At 39.6% G+C, this 17039-nt stretch overlaps 1 protein-coding gene across 3 annotated transcripts in view; it reads right to left on the bottom strand.

Annotated features, from left to right (window-relative positions):
• Nucleotides 1-12061, bottom strand: part of hs2st1b (heparan sulfate 2-O-sulfotransferase 1b) — an 86466-nt gene extending 74405 nt beyond the window's left edge. The window contains exons 1-2 of one of the 3 annotated variants that reach the window (XM_079627914.1): nt 11460-12059; nt 2143-2275 (exon numbers count right to left, since the gene is read on the bottom strand). Coding sequence is in view for 2 of the 3 variants with exons in the window: in XM_079627912.1 (XP_079484038.1) it covers nt 11460-11583 (124 nt within the window). In the remaining variant the exon portion in view is untranslated. Of the gene's footprint in view, nt 1-2142; nt 2276-11459 lie in introns of all 3 variants that reach the window. The other 2 variants (XM_079627912.1, XM_079627913.1) reach the window with 2 other exon arrangements.
• Between the last annotated feature and the right edge of the window lie 4978 nt (nt 12062-17039).

Below are 17039 nucleotides of genomic sequence, written 5' to 3'. Positions count from 1 at the left end.
TGTTTAACACACAAAAGAGTGATTATCAGTTCAACAGTTAAAGAAATTCTACTTGATTAAGAAGAAAAAACTGTGCTGGTATCGGATTGGTATCGGTATCAGTCGATACTCAGAATGTTTGGTATCGGATCGGATCGATTCTGAAAAAATGGTATCGTTGCATCCCTACCAGAAATGTCCAACTTTCTGACAATACTCTGTACTATGTCTGCCAATATCTTAGTTCTTGGAGATATGAGATATGAATATCCATGTCAACTCCCCCACCTGTTAATTTGCAGCAGATTTTCTGCAATTACTGGACTGTTTTAATCTAACTCAACTTGTTGATGTCCCCACTCACACTAGGGGACACACACTCGATCTGGTTATCACAAACTCTGACCATCTCAGCAATCTCCGGGTTTATGATCTGGGCATTTCTGACCACAAGGTCATTTCTATGATGATGTCTTCACCGTCCACCCTCATCAAGCCTAAGCGCCAAATCTGCTTTAGAAATCTAAAAAACATCAACTCAGATTCATTGGCATCCGACCTTCAGCATCTTCTCTCTGTTAACGGCTCACCAGTCATGGACCCTGTGGACTACTACAACACCCTCAAGAGCCTCCTAGATATCCATGCACCAGTAAAAACTAGAACAGTGACCTTCTCCCGAACAGCCCCCTGGTACACCAGTGAGCTACGGAAAATGAAGGCATCTGGGCGGGCCATTGAGCGGAGATATAAAGCCACTGGTCTCACGGTCCACCAACAAGCTTTTCGGAAACACCAAAAGAAATACTCTAAGTCGCTAATAAAGCCACAGTCGTCATTCTACTCTAATATCATCAAAAACAGTCCCGGAAACTCAAAGCAGCTTTTTTCCACCATTAATCATCTTCTAAAACCACAGACCCACTCATTCACGGAAAAAACAGAAGAACACTGCAATAACTAACTGGACTTTTTCAAAACTAAAATAGATTCAATCCGCTCTTCCATTCATGGATCCTCAATCCAATCTGCCCTATCTGTACACTCACAGCTTGCAATCGCCCAGCCTCTGAAATGCTTTCCAGAAATCTCGAATCATGAGGTCGAGATGATCATCAAAAGGATGTAACCCACCACCTGTGCCCTCAACCCTTTTCCTACTTCTCTTGTCAAAGCAAACTCCGTTATTCTAAGCCCTCTCATTACCACCGCAATAAAACAGTCCATCCTGTCCGGCATTGTTCCATCTGCACTTAAAACCGCCATAATCAGACCACTTCTGAAAAAACCCACTCTTGCTCCTGATATATTATCAAACTATAGGCCAATTTCAAATCTTCCGTTCATCTCAAAAGTCTTGGAAAAAGTTGTTGCAACTCATCTCCAGGACCACCTCAAAAACAACCACCTATTCGAAAAGTTCCAATCTGGTTTCCGCACAGCTCATAGTACAGAAACAGCGCTCGTCAGAGTCACAAATTACCTACGAATGGCAGCTGATGCTGGCTCACCTTCCCTTCTCATACTGCTCGACCTGTCCTCTGCTTTCGATACTGTGGACCATGGCATTCTACTAGACCGGCTGCATCAAACCACTGGACTTACTGAAATTGCCCTGGACTGGTTCAATTTATATCTGACGGACAGAAAAGAGTACATTTCACTTGGAAAATCAAGGTCCCGGGAACACACATTTACCTGCGGAGTACCACAGGGGTCGGTTCTTGGCCGCATTCTCTTTATCACTTATATCCTGCCACTCGGACATGTCATCAGCCGCCATGGAGTGTCTTTTCACTGCTACGCCGACGACACACAACTGTACATGAAATCTGATCCACAACCAACTGCAGCACCACCATCATCTCCGTCTCCAACACTCACTGCCTGTCTCGAGGAGATAAAGGTGTGGATGAAACAGAATTTTCTCCAACTAAACAGTTCCAAAACTGAAGCAATTCTCATTGGCACCTCGCACCAAATTCAGTCATCCTCACTTTTCGGTATAACCATTTCTGGCCAAGACATCCCTCTTTCCACAACAGTTACCAATCTTGGTGTGAGATTTGATCCACAACTCACCTTTGAAGTCCATATAAAAAATCTCTGTAAGATCTCCTTTCATCATCTCAGAAATATCGCAAAACTCCGTTCTACACTTACCTTAGCTGATGCTGAGAAACTGGTCCACGCCTTCGTCTGCTCTAGACTGGATTACTGCAACGCTCTTCTCATCGGGATCCCCAACAAGAGTCTGCAAAAGCTGCAGTACATCCAGAACAGCGCTGCTAGGATCCTGATGAGAGTGCGAAAGTATGAACACATCACTCCCATCCTCCACACACTTCACTGGCTTCCCGTGTCTGCTAGGATTGAATATAAGCCTAAGGTTTCACTTCTCACTTACCAATGCATCTATGGAAACGCACCCCCCTACCTGAAAGAACTACTTACCCCTGTTTCTACAGCACGATCCCTCCGATCACAAAACTCAAACCGCCTCTTAATACCCAAAACTAAACTTTGCACAATGGGCGATCGTGCTTTTTGCTCTGCCTCTCCCCGGATTTGGAATGCCCTCCTGGACCATCTAAGGTCACCACAGACCATTGAGACTTTTAAAAAGGGACTAAAGACATAACTTTTTAGCAGATCTTATGAATTTTAAAAATGTCTAGATATTGTTCTTAGGATCAGACGTGTAGCACTTTGAGATTAAAAAAAAAAAATGTAAAGTGCTTTTACAAATAAAATGTATTATTTAAAAAAAAATGTAAAGTGCTTTTACAAATAAAATGTATTATTAAACTTTGTTATATACTTGCAATTTTCCCAATACAGTCACATTAGCACACATAGGCTACTGTCCAGTTTCTACATAATACCCTCTGATAATGGATTGGACTTTGTTAGACAGGACAAAATTGCAGTCGTAAGCTTCTCATCTATAAAGATGACTAAAATTATAACTTAGAATGTTATTGTCCAGTGGTGTGGAAGCCAATATTCAGTTTATTACACTGTAACTGCTGTAGTTTTCTGTACTTTAAATGCTCAAGCTCTTCAGAGTTGGGGAGATTCTGATTGGCCCTCAACTTTTTTTTATCAGTTATTAGTTGGTGTGGACTTTATACCATGTAATTGTGAGAAGTAAACAATTATAATAGGATTTCATAAAAATATTTTTACTTTTTACTTTTTTAAAGCAGCGCTATGCTTTTTATTACAGTGACTGTAAAGACAAACTGTATCATTACTGAGGAATATATTGAGAAACTAATGTGACAAACAGATACACTCTCACTGGATGGATCTAAGTTTCATTATAAGTGATATCAGGTTCAGGTAGGCATTTACAGAAACATAATTGCTTGTGAACAAAGTGCAGGTAACTTCCCAACCAATTTACCAGTTCCCATCCCAATGGAGTGCCAGCGGGTTGCAAGATAATCTCTAGGAAATGGAGCTGACCCCTGTATGTATTATATTTCCTGGGAGATGCCTGTAAGCAATATGAGAAAAGCTCCATATAACAGATTTCCTGTGCTTTAGAACATACACAAACAAAAACATTAAGATGGTTGTGATCCTGCCATCATGGGTGATTGGAAATCATGAAAGGAGAAAGGGAACTTTCAAGTACCTAAATGCCCTTTCACACAAAACATGGAAAAAAAAGATCTGGCAACAAATAGTCTACTCACACGTCACACCAAGAGAACAATCAACATGCAATGGACTAATGGTAAAAGCAACTTCTTCATGCCCATTAACTTTTTCCAGCAGCATTTTAAAAATAAAGTTGCCAGCCAGCGCCAGCATTTTTGATAATTTTTACTACAAAAAAAAGAACTAGCACTGTCCTATATCTCGGTCGGCATTTCATTCAAGTAATGATAAATAAATAAACGTAGTGATCACGTTGTTTTACATATGTATATGATTACATATGATATGAAAATTCTGTCAATGGCAGGGGGGGATGTGTTTTTTTTTACAAATTACGGAAATTTCCGTGGCGGGGAAAGAGTTAAATAGAGGGCACACCATGCAATGCACCTTTCATCAGCTCTGCCATTACAGATATCAGTAAAGCAGAATGCAGGAGAATTTCAACAATTATAAAAGCTGTTGTAACAATGTAACAAGGATAAAAAGAGATTAAATCCAAGTGCAATTTAACATTTAAACCCAGATAGGACAAGTACGTCTGTAAGATGTCTGCTAAAGATCTGTTAATCTGGAAAGCATCTGGTGTGTTTCCAATGACTGGAGCAGATTTTAAACTTCGACTGAAAGCAACAGTCTCTGACATCTTCTAAATGTCTAGGCTATATGACATCTAACACGAAACATCCTAGAGATGGATTGCAAATGAGCAAACACTCTAAAAAAATACATCTTGCAGATGTAAATGCAGACATCAAATAGACATTTCCGAGATTTTTTTGTGCTATCAGGGAATATTGCAGTCTGCAAAAAGTGCAGTGTTTTCCTGTGCAATTAAATTAATTTGGAAAAAAAAGTGAATTTAATTGATATTGAAGTTTGGAATATTGTTTTTGTGCAATAGAGATGAGTAATGGCGGGTTCAGACTACACAATATTTTTGTCCGTTACGATAGTCACTGTGTCATATGCGATTTTGATTCCTAAATTATTGTGGTGTTGTAGAAACAAGTCAGAACTACACGTTGATTCCTGACCAATCATAGATTGCCATCTTAAACAACGTGTGAGAAGGCGGAGAAGCAAGAGCACAAACAAACATTGGCTACCAAAGCGGCACTCGGTTGCTTCTTCGGTTGCTGAAGTGCCTCCACTATCATTCACCAGCCTATATCTTTTTTTCACTCTGTTGTAGTCCCTCGAGGTAACATCATAAAGGCAGGAGAATAGTTGCCAGAGCTCCACAAACCTTTCCTCCATTGCATAATTCCACCTAGCAGCGCCAATACCATTGTCTCTTTCATTTGCCATGTTGCAAAGTACGTAAGCTGTGTAAAAAATGTAAACATGCTATTCTTTCTGTCAGGACGTGAAGCATCACAGACGTTGATTGTCGTCCACTATGACACACTATATGAGATAAAATGATCAATACTTAAGTCCTGACGGACAGTGTCATTTACAAATCGTCAAATGGATCATGCCAAAATCTGGCTGATAACTTTAGTCTGAACCTGGCATAAGAAAATGGTTTAAGCACATTTATTATCTAAATTTAAAGGGTTAGTTCACCCAAAAAGGAAAATTCTATCTTTAATTTCTCACCCTCGTGCTGTTCCAAACCCGTAAGATTTTTGTCTATTTTCGGAACACAAATTAAGATATTTTTAATAAAATCTCAGTGATTTATCTTTAGTGAATCTCAGCCAAAGATTGATTGCACCAAAGTGCAAGTCTGAACGTACCAGGAAGTCCTTTGTACCAGCGGCCATCAGAATGTTTAATGTGTTATGAATATTCACATGTTACTGAATATTCTATATTAATTTTTGTTATTGAATATCCTGTACTGAATATGCATCTGTTACTGAATATTCTATATTAATTTTTGTTATTGAATATCCTGTACTGAATATGCATCTGTTACTGAATATTCTATACATGTATTATTTTTATTTTTATTTTATTTTATCTTTTTTCTCTTAGTGTTAAAGCTGCCGTGACAATATTATTTCCTGCAAAGGATCAATAAAGTATCAACAAAACAAACAATGTCCTCTCCATTGACAACTACGCAGCTACCACTGTGACGCTTCAAAAAGTTCATAAAGAGATTGTAAAACTATTCCAAGTGAATTGAGTGGTTTAGTCCAAATTTTCAGAAGAGACATGATCGCTTTATGATGAACAGATTGAATTTCACATATAAACATTCATCAACTCGCACATCAGTTGTGGTTAACGGAAGCTCAAGCATGTTCGCTTGACGTGTGAGAACCAATGATTCATTATGTTACGCAGCACGTTTGAGCTTCCACAAGAACCAATGAGGTTGGTTCTCACGCGTCAAGCAGGTTCCGTTGAGCTTTTGTTTATGTTTGCTGATCAATGTTTAAATGTGAATAAAAACCTTAATTTAATATGTTCATCATACTGTATAAGCGATTGTGTCTCTTCAGAAAATTTTGACTAAACCACTCACTTCATATGGATTAGTTTTACAATCTCTATATGAACTTTTTGAAGCATCAAATTGGTAGTTGAGTAGCTATCAATGGAGTACAGAACTGGCTCTGGCTTTATTCAAAACATCTTTATTTGTGTTCCAAAGATGAACAAAAGTCTTACGGCTTTTAGAACAACATGAGGATGAGTAAATATATGACAGAATTTTTATTTTTGGGTCAACTATCCCTTTAAAACAACTGAACTGAAAAATAACTTTAATTGTGCTTAATCAACATCTTTTTTGCAAAGAGAATAAGACGTAAATATACAATTTCTCATTTTAATATTTTAAAGATATTAGCATCATAGCAGTCTGCATAAATTAGCTTTTAAGTAGGAAGTCAAATCAACAATTGCACCATTTCCCATAAAATCACAATGAATCAAACCTCTTGTCTTGAAGTACAAGATGCATTGTTTTGCCCGCAATAGTCTGTACACAACAGAAAAGCAAACCAGACAAAAAAAAAAATATATATAGGCCTATATATACTGCACGGTCATCAGATCAGACCTGTTTTGCATCTAGCCAGACAACACAGGGCCCACATTCAATTCTCAGAACATGAGATGAATTCTAGTAAAACAGCTGAGAGGTGCTGCCTTGATGACAAACAGAATAAATCACTCCATTTAAAAGTCATCAAAGAAAGGTCTCCAATTTAGAGATCTCTGCTATCAGCCACTCACCCCTGGGCACATGGACAGCAAGTTTGTCCCCTAGTCCTGAGAGATTTCAGTGGCTGACATGGGAATGAATCACCTGTTAACAAGGACATCCAATCTTGCCTGTATGTCTGTTAACAGTTAACTACCTTCACTGCAGAAAGAGACCTTTCAAATAGATGATAAAATGCTTGTTGTGCGATAAGTGAAAAGGACTTTCAGTTAGCAGTACGACTGTATAGTTAAAGTGGTTAAAAGGAATGAAAGAAAGTATTCTTAAAAGGTCAAGTGAGCAAATTCTGCAGTGCACCACAAAACATAGATGCAAAAAGAATCATAATAACGGACTTCAAAATTACTTTAAGAAACATCTGTTATTATCAATGTTAAAAACATTTGTGCTGCTTAATATTTTTATGGAAACAGTGATACATTTTCTACAGAAAGTTTAAAAGAACCACATTTATAAATATCTTTACTGTCTTTAATGCATAAATACAACACGTCTGCCATTTCATGCCTCCAAATGCATCTCTAACAATCCGGTGAACTATTTGCACAGCATATCCGAGAGATTATGCTGCATATCATTGGCATCAAATGGATTTCAGAAATTCAGTCTTTCGGCGCTTTCATCTCTTTGCCTATAGTACAACATTAGGAGAATTTTACGACGTGCAACGTGGGCTTTTTAAAGCGGAGCTATTCCTGTCACACTGCACACAGGCTTCTGCTTATTTCTCTTTGTGAGCTGCACAGCTGGTTGTGGAATGAGAACAAACTGATGTTGTATAATCTATGGCGTAAGAAAAACCCCAATAATAGACCTGTTGGCAGTGGCTGAACACCAGATTTATAGCTTGACAGTGATGCTTGTAACTTAGTGGAGTGGGAGGCAAAGCTAAGGGTTTTCCATCTTCTAATGAACCATGTCATGTGAGACAACCTAATAAGCATAGTGCAGAGTCTATAAATTCAAAGCCTGCACAGGGCAAATCAGATTTCACTCCTCTGTCAGTCCTGGCATCCTAAGCCTCAACAAACGTCCATCACAGGGTTAGAACGGCAGCATTGCTTTCAATTTAATTAACTCTCCACTTCATGGACTTATGATTAATATTTCCTCATCCATAATGCAGAAACTGGGCTCAATGCTAAATATGACAGCATCATTTGCACTGGTAATGGAGTGGCATGATTATTCATTTATTTTAAATGTGTCACTATATGTAAATGATGCCTGTCATGCTATTTGCTTTGTTTGGATTCCATTAGGCCTATGTATTTGTACCTTATGTATTTTACGAGCAAATTATGCGATTATTCCATAATAAAAGCAAGCATGTATGTTCGCAGACCTCTAGGATTATTTATAAAAATATTTTACTTGTATTTAGATTTTTTATATTTTAAATAAATTCACACACATATATACATATATATATATATATATATATATATATATATATATATATATATATATGTATATATATATATATATATATATATATATATATATATATATGTTTTGTTTTGTTTTTTTCTCTCTTCTTGAAAAACATTCAACATTGGGGTTTTTCCCACTTCAGAAAAATTATATTCTGTCTGTCATGCTATTTGTTTAGATGAGATTCCATTAGGCCTAATTAGCCTATTTGTTTATAATATTTTTAAGCTATCATACAGATGTTTGTAGCTATGATTATTTATTGTAACTAATACTGTTCATTTTTAAAACTCAAACATAATTTTTTTCTATAAATGTAAATATCCTATGTCCATTTCTGGAAAAACATTCAACAAACCATGTGGTGCTTTTCTCACTTCGGAGTCCAAATTAAGTTTTCCACTAGTAAATGTTCAAGATTTTCTTTTTCCACAGACCTATAACTAGACTTCTACCCATTCTCAAGCAATCTTTTCAGTGCCAGACCAAATAAATGGACTCATTTCAGCAGTTCTGCTGCACTAATGTGTGGATGCACCTGTGCTGCTTTGTCATGGGTCACTGGAGGATGTGTGTGATTAAACACGCCAGCTTCATGCCTTTAATAGGAACATCAGCAGTGGGTATGTTGCTCACAGATGCATTATTATCACCACACCATTTAAGATACAAACAGAAAGCTCTGGATATTAAAATGTTCAGACAAAAACAATGTATTCTATTCAAGAAATCGAGGTATTATCAACACATAATGCACTACTATAAATATTTAGGCTATCAAAGCATGATTTCTAACAGTCAGACATCCCAGGTGACAACCAAAGATGCATTTGCTTTGCATGTTTGCAAACATAATGCATATGGTTAAGGAAACTGAATGCATGATCATGATGCAAAGCATGTTGACTTCAGAGTTTGATGAAATGTAGGCCTACTACAAAATACTTTTTTTTTAATAGTAACATTTAATAGTGTATGTGCCAGTGAAATAATATTGCTATGGTTTATTTAAAGGGATGGTTTACCCAAAAATAAAAATTCTGTCAGAATTTAAAAGGTGCCTACAAGACTCTCCTACTGCTCTTTATTCCAAGCCTTCTGGAGTCATATGACAAGGATTACGTGAGGAACAGAACGACATTTAAAATGTCATTCACTAGAGATGTACCAATCGACCGGCCACGGACCAGATTTGGATGATTTCTTTCCAATTGGTCTTTTTCTGTTTTGTTGCCAGCGGGACACAGGCAATAACGTCAGCTTCGCATTCTGGCACTCTTCTCTCCGACGATGAAGTGACACACCCGCCTCATCTCATTCTCTCCGGTTATAGTGCTTGTATTGCGCAATTTTAGTAATTCCCACAGGTTTCGTGCACACACAAAAAGCAAGTGCACCACTGATCTATATAAGTTGTATTGTGAGTCGTAAGTACCAAAGTGATTGGCTTGCGCTTAAACAGTCAAATTACAAAATTATGTCAATGCATGTCTTGGCGACTATTCACAGTTAGTTTTGGAACATTAAATAGTTGAGAGAAACCGCATGTTGAGTAACAGTATATTGGATCCGTGGATAAATTGTTAAAGTGTCAGCTAGGGCTGTCGCGGTCAATTCATTTCCTTTGCGGTAATTTTGAGGGCTCAATAAACAGTCAATTATGTCTTAACTGAAGGTAAACAGTTGAGAAATAAAACGCATATGTAACAGTAGACTATACTGAATCAATCCCTTAACTCTTAAAGCTACACTGTTTAATATTTTTAAGTTGATTCTTAGCTCATGTGCTCATTAATGTATAAGTACTTCTACCAACTAATCAAGTATTCTCGTAAGCGTAGAATCTGCCATTTATAATACATACGGGTGAGCTGCTCGAATGGCGGAAGTCATGTTGCGCCTCCATCTTGAAAATACATTAGCCAAAGAGGGACATACCTGGAAATTCAAGCTTCGCCTTTCGCGTTTTTACACTCAGTGGCACCGTGACAAATGTGAGGGGGAGATTAATCGCGACTGCCGGCAGATTTGAAATAATACGGCCACCGTAGGAGTTAAAATGCCCTCGGAATGGGAGGGGCTAGAAAGTAGGCTAATATTCAGTTGGTAGTCATATACGATTTCACAACTAGATGGGAGTAATTCCTACACAGTGTAGCTTTAAAGTGAAAACAGCCTAATATCCCTGCTGCTATCTGCTTTAATAAGGATTAATCCGTTTCATGGCTGGTAAAAAAATTGGAATAAAATGACATTTAGAAAACAATTATTTTAAATTGTTATAATATTTCACATTACTGTTTTCCTGTAGGCTAGTAAAAACTCAAAAAATATAAAAAAAAACTAGTTTTCAAAAATTTGGAAGGTACTGCACCTAATCAATTTTTAAATCAGGAATTTATTAATCCATCTTTATTTCACCATCGTTCGCAAGCTTCATAGGATTGTTGTTATTTCCCCTCAATAAAGCAGTTTATTACAGTCTTGTACCTGTCTTTTTTGTCCAATTTTGTATTTCTTCAAATTAAAGTTTATAATATTGTGATTCACCTCGTAGCTGGTTGATTTCGGTCATGGCTTATGACTCTTATGAATCCTTATGACTCGAATTTCTTTTCTTTTCTTTTTTCACTACTTCCAGAATCAAAAATTCTGAAAAAGTGGGAACTGTTGCACACTGGAGGTAAAGATACTAAACAAAATATCAGTCTGTCCCTTACACAAATCTATCATACAGCTTCAAAAGACATGAAGAATTGCACAAAAAAAAAGTCTGAGCTACTTCATTGGTGATATTGTATCCTTTTCAGGCTTCACATCTTTACTTAGGCTACTATTATTCATTGACACTACACGGCAATGACATTCTTCAAAATGTCCTTTTTTGTGTTTCACAGAAGAAACAAATAAGAAATCACAAGTCGGGAACAAGATGAGAGGTACAGAATTTTCATTTGTGGGTGAACTATGCAATGCAAACTCTGTTGTCTTTCAGGCAGTGGTGTGTTTGTTGTAAAGGAGACAACAGCAGAAGGATGTGAACCCCTAATGAGCTGCCTACATGAACCGCATTGTTGGGCATCATGCGCGCCTATACCAATAGAGAATCGAACGTGCATATCATGTCCCTATCATACTGGCTAGTGGCTAGGTAGGCAGCACAAGGTTTGAGACAAAACCGCAGTCTTACCCAGCTTTGACCGAGACTCTTCCAGCTTCTGAATCTGGTTCTCAATAAAAAGCATCGCCACTCCAAACGCCATAACAGCCAGCAGCTGGAACTTGGGTGGCATGATGATCCTCAGGAGCCCCATCTAAGTATCGGATGATTATCTACATGCCATGCCGTAAATTTGAATGAGAAGCGTGGATAAATCCGTTACTGGAGCAGTAATATCGACTCCGGACAGATGATCTCGATTATGCGCAGGGAACACAGTAAAGTTATTAATGTGGAAACCGAATACATCAGTGCAAACAATGGCATTTCAGACGCTCATCTGTTATCGGAAAGTGGTATTCTGATAAAACCCTGGACTCTTGACTCTCGGTCTTAGTTGTTGCACATCATCGCAGCTCTTATCGTCCACTGCTCTGCTCTCAGTCTCCTGCGTCAGTCAACACAGGGATTTTATTCCTCCGCGGACTGAAGTGAGGCGAGTGGAACGAGATGACGCTTATAGCGCCATCTATCGAGTTGGAGATTGACAGAAACGATCGCTGGGACTCACTTGGCTTATGATTATTAATAAGAATCCATTTCTGGACCTCGAGTCTAATCTCTGTCATGTTATGAGGCAAACGTAGCCTAAACGCAACAGTATTACTTTTTTGCATATGGACTTAGGACATAATAATGAATAATATTAATTATGAATAATAATAATGAATTGTAAAATCAATATAAATAAAAACATAGGCCTACATGCCTACTCTACAAACATGCATACGCTCTAAAATGCTGGGTTCAGACTGTTTTATTGGCTTATTTTTTTACCCAGGTTCTGGGGTTTTGGGTTTACGGTTCTATTTCACTCACATTTTGAGAGAGAATAAAAAAATAAAAAAACTTTAGTAGGAAATATGAAGAACGCAATATGCACCGGCTAAATAAACCAGAAACATAACCAACTGAAACTGTGATGATAAAACTGCATATGAGAAGGCCGATTCTGGAGACCTCTCCAAGTATTTTAAGCATCTGATCTGACTCATATTTCTGAATGTAATTGCAGTGTCCACCATGGGAATTGTGTAGATGTATATAAGAATAACTGTTTTTAGTCTCTGCTTTACCAGGTGTTGTCAACACGGCAAAACCTGTAGAGGCATGTATGCTGCGCATGAAATTGCCACCGGTCAAATCATCTACTGTAGATTTGGCTTCTTAAATCCTCTTACCGTTTGTCACACAGCAGGCACCGCACTGTATCATCATGTAGGCCTATGTATGACTCTCATCTTCCTGTGGTCATAGAAATATATAAAGCCAAATGTTTCCTCACAATCAGACTGCAGTATATGATGCATTGGAGCAATTATTATAGCTTAGCTTGCTGCACATTCATGGCCATATTGTGATGTGTTTTAGAAAGAAAGAAAAAAAGATCCACTGCTGAATAGAAACGTATATGTGTCACAAACACAGGAGGAGACAGGTTTAGGTGCACACAGTGCTCGGTCAGGCGAGACACTACAGTTGAATAGGGTAATATTTTTAACTAGCAGATATCACCATGCAACTTTCTGTAATTTAATGTTTAAATATGCAAATTGGTAGGGTCTCCCAAGGCAAACAGGTCCTAGGCGACGGGTCAGACTAAGAGTAGTTCAAAAAACCCTTTATGAAGAAAATTAAAGCAAGGACCGTGACGTCGCCCGGTATGGCGCAGCCGGGGCCCCACCCTGGAGCCAGGCCCGGGGTTGGGGCTCGTATGCGAGCGCCTGGTGGTCGGGCCTCCCCCCACGGGGTCCGGCCGGGCTCAGCCCGAAGGAGCGACGTGGGGCCGCCTTCCCGTGGGCTCACCACCTGCAGGAGGGGCCGTAAGGGGCCGGTGCTTAGAGGATCGGGCGGCAGTCGAAGGCGGGGGCCTCGACAACCCGATCCCTTGACACGGAAACTAGCTCTAGGGACGTGGAACGTCACCTCGCTGGTGGGGAAGGAGCCTGAGATTGTGTGTGAGGTTGAGAGGTTCCAACTAGAGATAGTTGGAATCACCTCTACGCATTGGCTTAGGCTCTGGAACCACACTCCTTGAGAGAGGATGGACTCTTCACCACTCTGGAGTTGCCCATGGTGAGAGGCGGCGGGCTGGTGTGGGTTTGCTCATAGCCCCCCAACTCAGCCGCCATGTGTTGGAGTTTACCCCGGTGAACGAGAGGGTCGTTTCCCTGCGCCTACGGGTTGGGGATAGGTCTCTCACTGTCGTGTGTGCCTACGGGCCAAACGGCAGTGCAGAGTACCCGGCCTTCTTGGAGTCTCTGGGAGGGGTGCTGGAAAGTGCTCCGACATGTTGGACTCTGGCAGGGCTGCCCTTTGTCGCCGGTTCTGTTCATAATTTTTATGGACATAATTTCTAGGCGCAGCCAGGGGCCGGAGGGTGTCTGGTTTGGGAACAACACGATTTCGTCTCTGCTCTTTGCAGATGATGTTGTCGTGTTGGCCCCATCAGACCAGGATCTTTAACATGCACTGGGACGGTTTGCAGCCGAGTGTGAAGCGGCTGGGATGAGAATCAGCACCTCCAAATCCGAGGCCATGGTCCTCAGTCGGAAAAACTTCAGGTTGGTGGGGAGTTCCTGCCTCAAGTGGAGGAGTTCAAGTATCTTGGGGTCTTGTTCACGAGTGAGGGAAGGATGGAACGGGAGATTGACAGACGGATCGGTGCAGCTTCCGCAGTAATGCGGTCGATGTACCGGTCTGTCGTGGTGAAGAAAGAGCTGAGCCGCAAGGCGAAGCTCTCGATTTACCTGTCAATCTACGTTCCTACTCTCACCTATGGTCATGAGCTTTGGGTCATGACCGAAAGGACAAGATCCCGGATACAGGCGGCCGAAATGAGCTTTCTCCGCAGGGTGGCTGGGCGATCCCTTAGAGATCACTCGGGAGGAGCTCAGAGTAGAGCCGCTGCTCCTCCACATCGAGAGGGGTCAGCTGAGGTGGCTTGGGCATCTGTTGGCACAGACTGAACTCCCTCTGACGTATCGGGAGATATCCTGGGCCATGTTGGGCCACCAGTAGCGATCCTGTAGGAGCGAGAGGGTTCACTGGCTGCCTGGGTGTCCAGAGACAGGAGAGGTGTGTGCTGAGTCCATGAGGGACACACGGCAGATGGATGGTACATACATACAACCGTCCCTCAGGACCTCCCGGCGGAGCAGGTTCGGTGCGGGTGGCTTGGAGGATCTGATCGTCGAGGGACAACTGGATTGGACTGACTACCATGGCTGGAGGGAGAACTGGTTCCGGAGGACAGGATTCAGATTCAGGATTATACAGACGGGACAAGGCATCCGCCTTGCAATTCTTGGAACTAAGTCGGTTGGTCACGGTAAAATCAAACCATCTGAAGAATAGCGCCCAGCGGGCTAGTCGGGAGTTGAGCTGCTTGGCCTCTCGGAGATACTCTAGGTTTCGGTGATAGGTGATGACCTCAAAGCGGTTTGCCCGAAGACTTCCTTGCAGTGACTGATGAAGGATGCCAATGAAGTCATGACCCGGCTGCTGGTTTGGATTGGGCCCAATGGAGTGCACGTCCAGATAGCAAGGAAATCATGAAGGTGATACACGGCCGTTTGGTGGAGAAAAGCTGTGATTGCATTTCAAAATATAGTGAACATTGTAGAAGGAACCCGCTGCAATCCTCCGCCTCACCATTGTATGTCGCTGGTCGGCCCATGGGAGACAGGTCTTAGCTTAGGATACAGACCAGTTTAGGTGCACACAGTGTTTATTAAAAGCAGAGTGGTGGTGGAACAACGGGAACCAGATGATGGTGAGAGGATGGTGACTTGTAATGATGATGGTAACTTAGCTGGCGATGACTGAAGTGGATTCTCTGTGCAGGTGACGAGTGAATAGGCGATCTGGAGAACGGAAGACGGGCGGTTGGTGATTGTGAACGAGTGGGCGGGTCCGGATGATTGAGTGATGATTGGGGCTGTGACATGTGACTGACTCTGTGACAATATGTAATATAAATTGTTGAACAGAGTTGAGTGAATCTGTCAAGTTTGTTGGATTTTGCCTTTTATGAACTGCAGGCTCATTCATTGCATCATTCAAGTGCTTGGCATCCTTTGTGCCTCAGTATAAGCACTGAGGATAACAACGAGAGACAGTATGTCTCAAACAGACTGACCAAAAGACACAAAGGAGATGTTTGTAACAGCTTCTCTATTTCCAGACTTTCCAGTGACGCAAGCATTGATGAATATAGATTTTGTTTTCAAGTGGCTTCTTTGAGGGGTGAATGAGCAGTCTCTGTTTAAAGCAGAACATATTTGAGCATTTACTGTGTGAAACTATGAAAAGTGTGAAGCTATTTGGACCGCTCTTAAACCCCCACCACACCATGCTGTTTCCATGAAATCAATGCAGTACTCTGCGCTTATAATTTTCTGAAAGTTGTTTAATCCATTTTTGGCATTTTACATTTCTTTTAATTTCTACACAATGAAAGACAGAAGTAAAATGTATTCTTTAAAAAAAAAAAAAAACATTCAATTCAGTTAGGTAAGGCTTTATTTTTGGTCGTATCTGTCTTTTATTACATTTTTCTTTTTCATTAAAATGTACTTAGTCATAAGAATGTTCAAAGCTTTTCCGTTATTTTAATACGTTGTTTTACTTTCTTTTGTTTGTTGCTTCTTTGTTTAACTGCAAGTTAGTGATGACAGCAGAACAGACAAAATTCTGTTTTATTTGTTGCACTTCAAGTTAGTGATTTATTTGTAATCAAGCATTTGAATAAATATTTAAATAAAAACATATATTTAAAGTTTTTTATTTTTTTATTAACCAATATAATGTAGATTGAACTAAATACTGGTGAAATTATTTATTAGAGGAATTTCTCAATTAATGTATTGTTTAAAGTTTACTGTATTCTTAAAAAAATTTTAATAATTCAATAATTTGCCCTTTCACATTACATGGTCAGGGGTGTTAAGTTTTGTGCATCTTAGAGTTATGTTATATGTTGTTTACTTTTATAAGAACTTTTGGTAACACTTTATTTCGATAGCCTAGTCCCCTTTAGTCATTATAACTATACCTTTGCAACTATACTATGACATTATAGAGTAGACTGTCTGCTTAATATCTGCTAACTCTTTATTGTGATGGTCCACCAACAGACATTCAACTGACTATAACTTTGCAGCTACATATCAACTTTTTCAACTTATTATACGAACACTAACATAACCGTCTAATTCTCTAATGAGAGAAAGTATGAGATACATCATTTTGTTTTATGTACATCACACGTGTGCAGTCTTCTTTATCAAAAGGCAATTAATCCACAAATTCATACAAACATAGTTAATTAGGCTGTAATTTAGGTTTCACCCTCCACTGGTTAGTTTTTGATGTGTTGTGAAATTAATTAAATCTTTAAATAAATAAAAAAAAAAAAAAAAAAAATTATGCTGCAGACCTCTTATACATTTTTAATTGAACATTTAAATGTATAGGCCTACTAAAATTATATATTTTTTACAATTTGTCTATTTTATTCTTATAAAAAATTGGTTATACTTTATTTTG

This window comes from Phoxinus phoxinus (genome assembly GCF_949152265.1).
Source record: "Phoxinus phoxinus genome assembly, chromosome: 11".
Lineage (NCBI taxonomy): Eukaryota > Metazoa > Chordata > Actinopteri > Cypriniformes > Leuciscidae > Phoxinus > Phoxinus phoxinus.
This window is presented reverse-complemented; position numbering and strand designations above follow the sequence as displayed.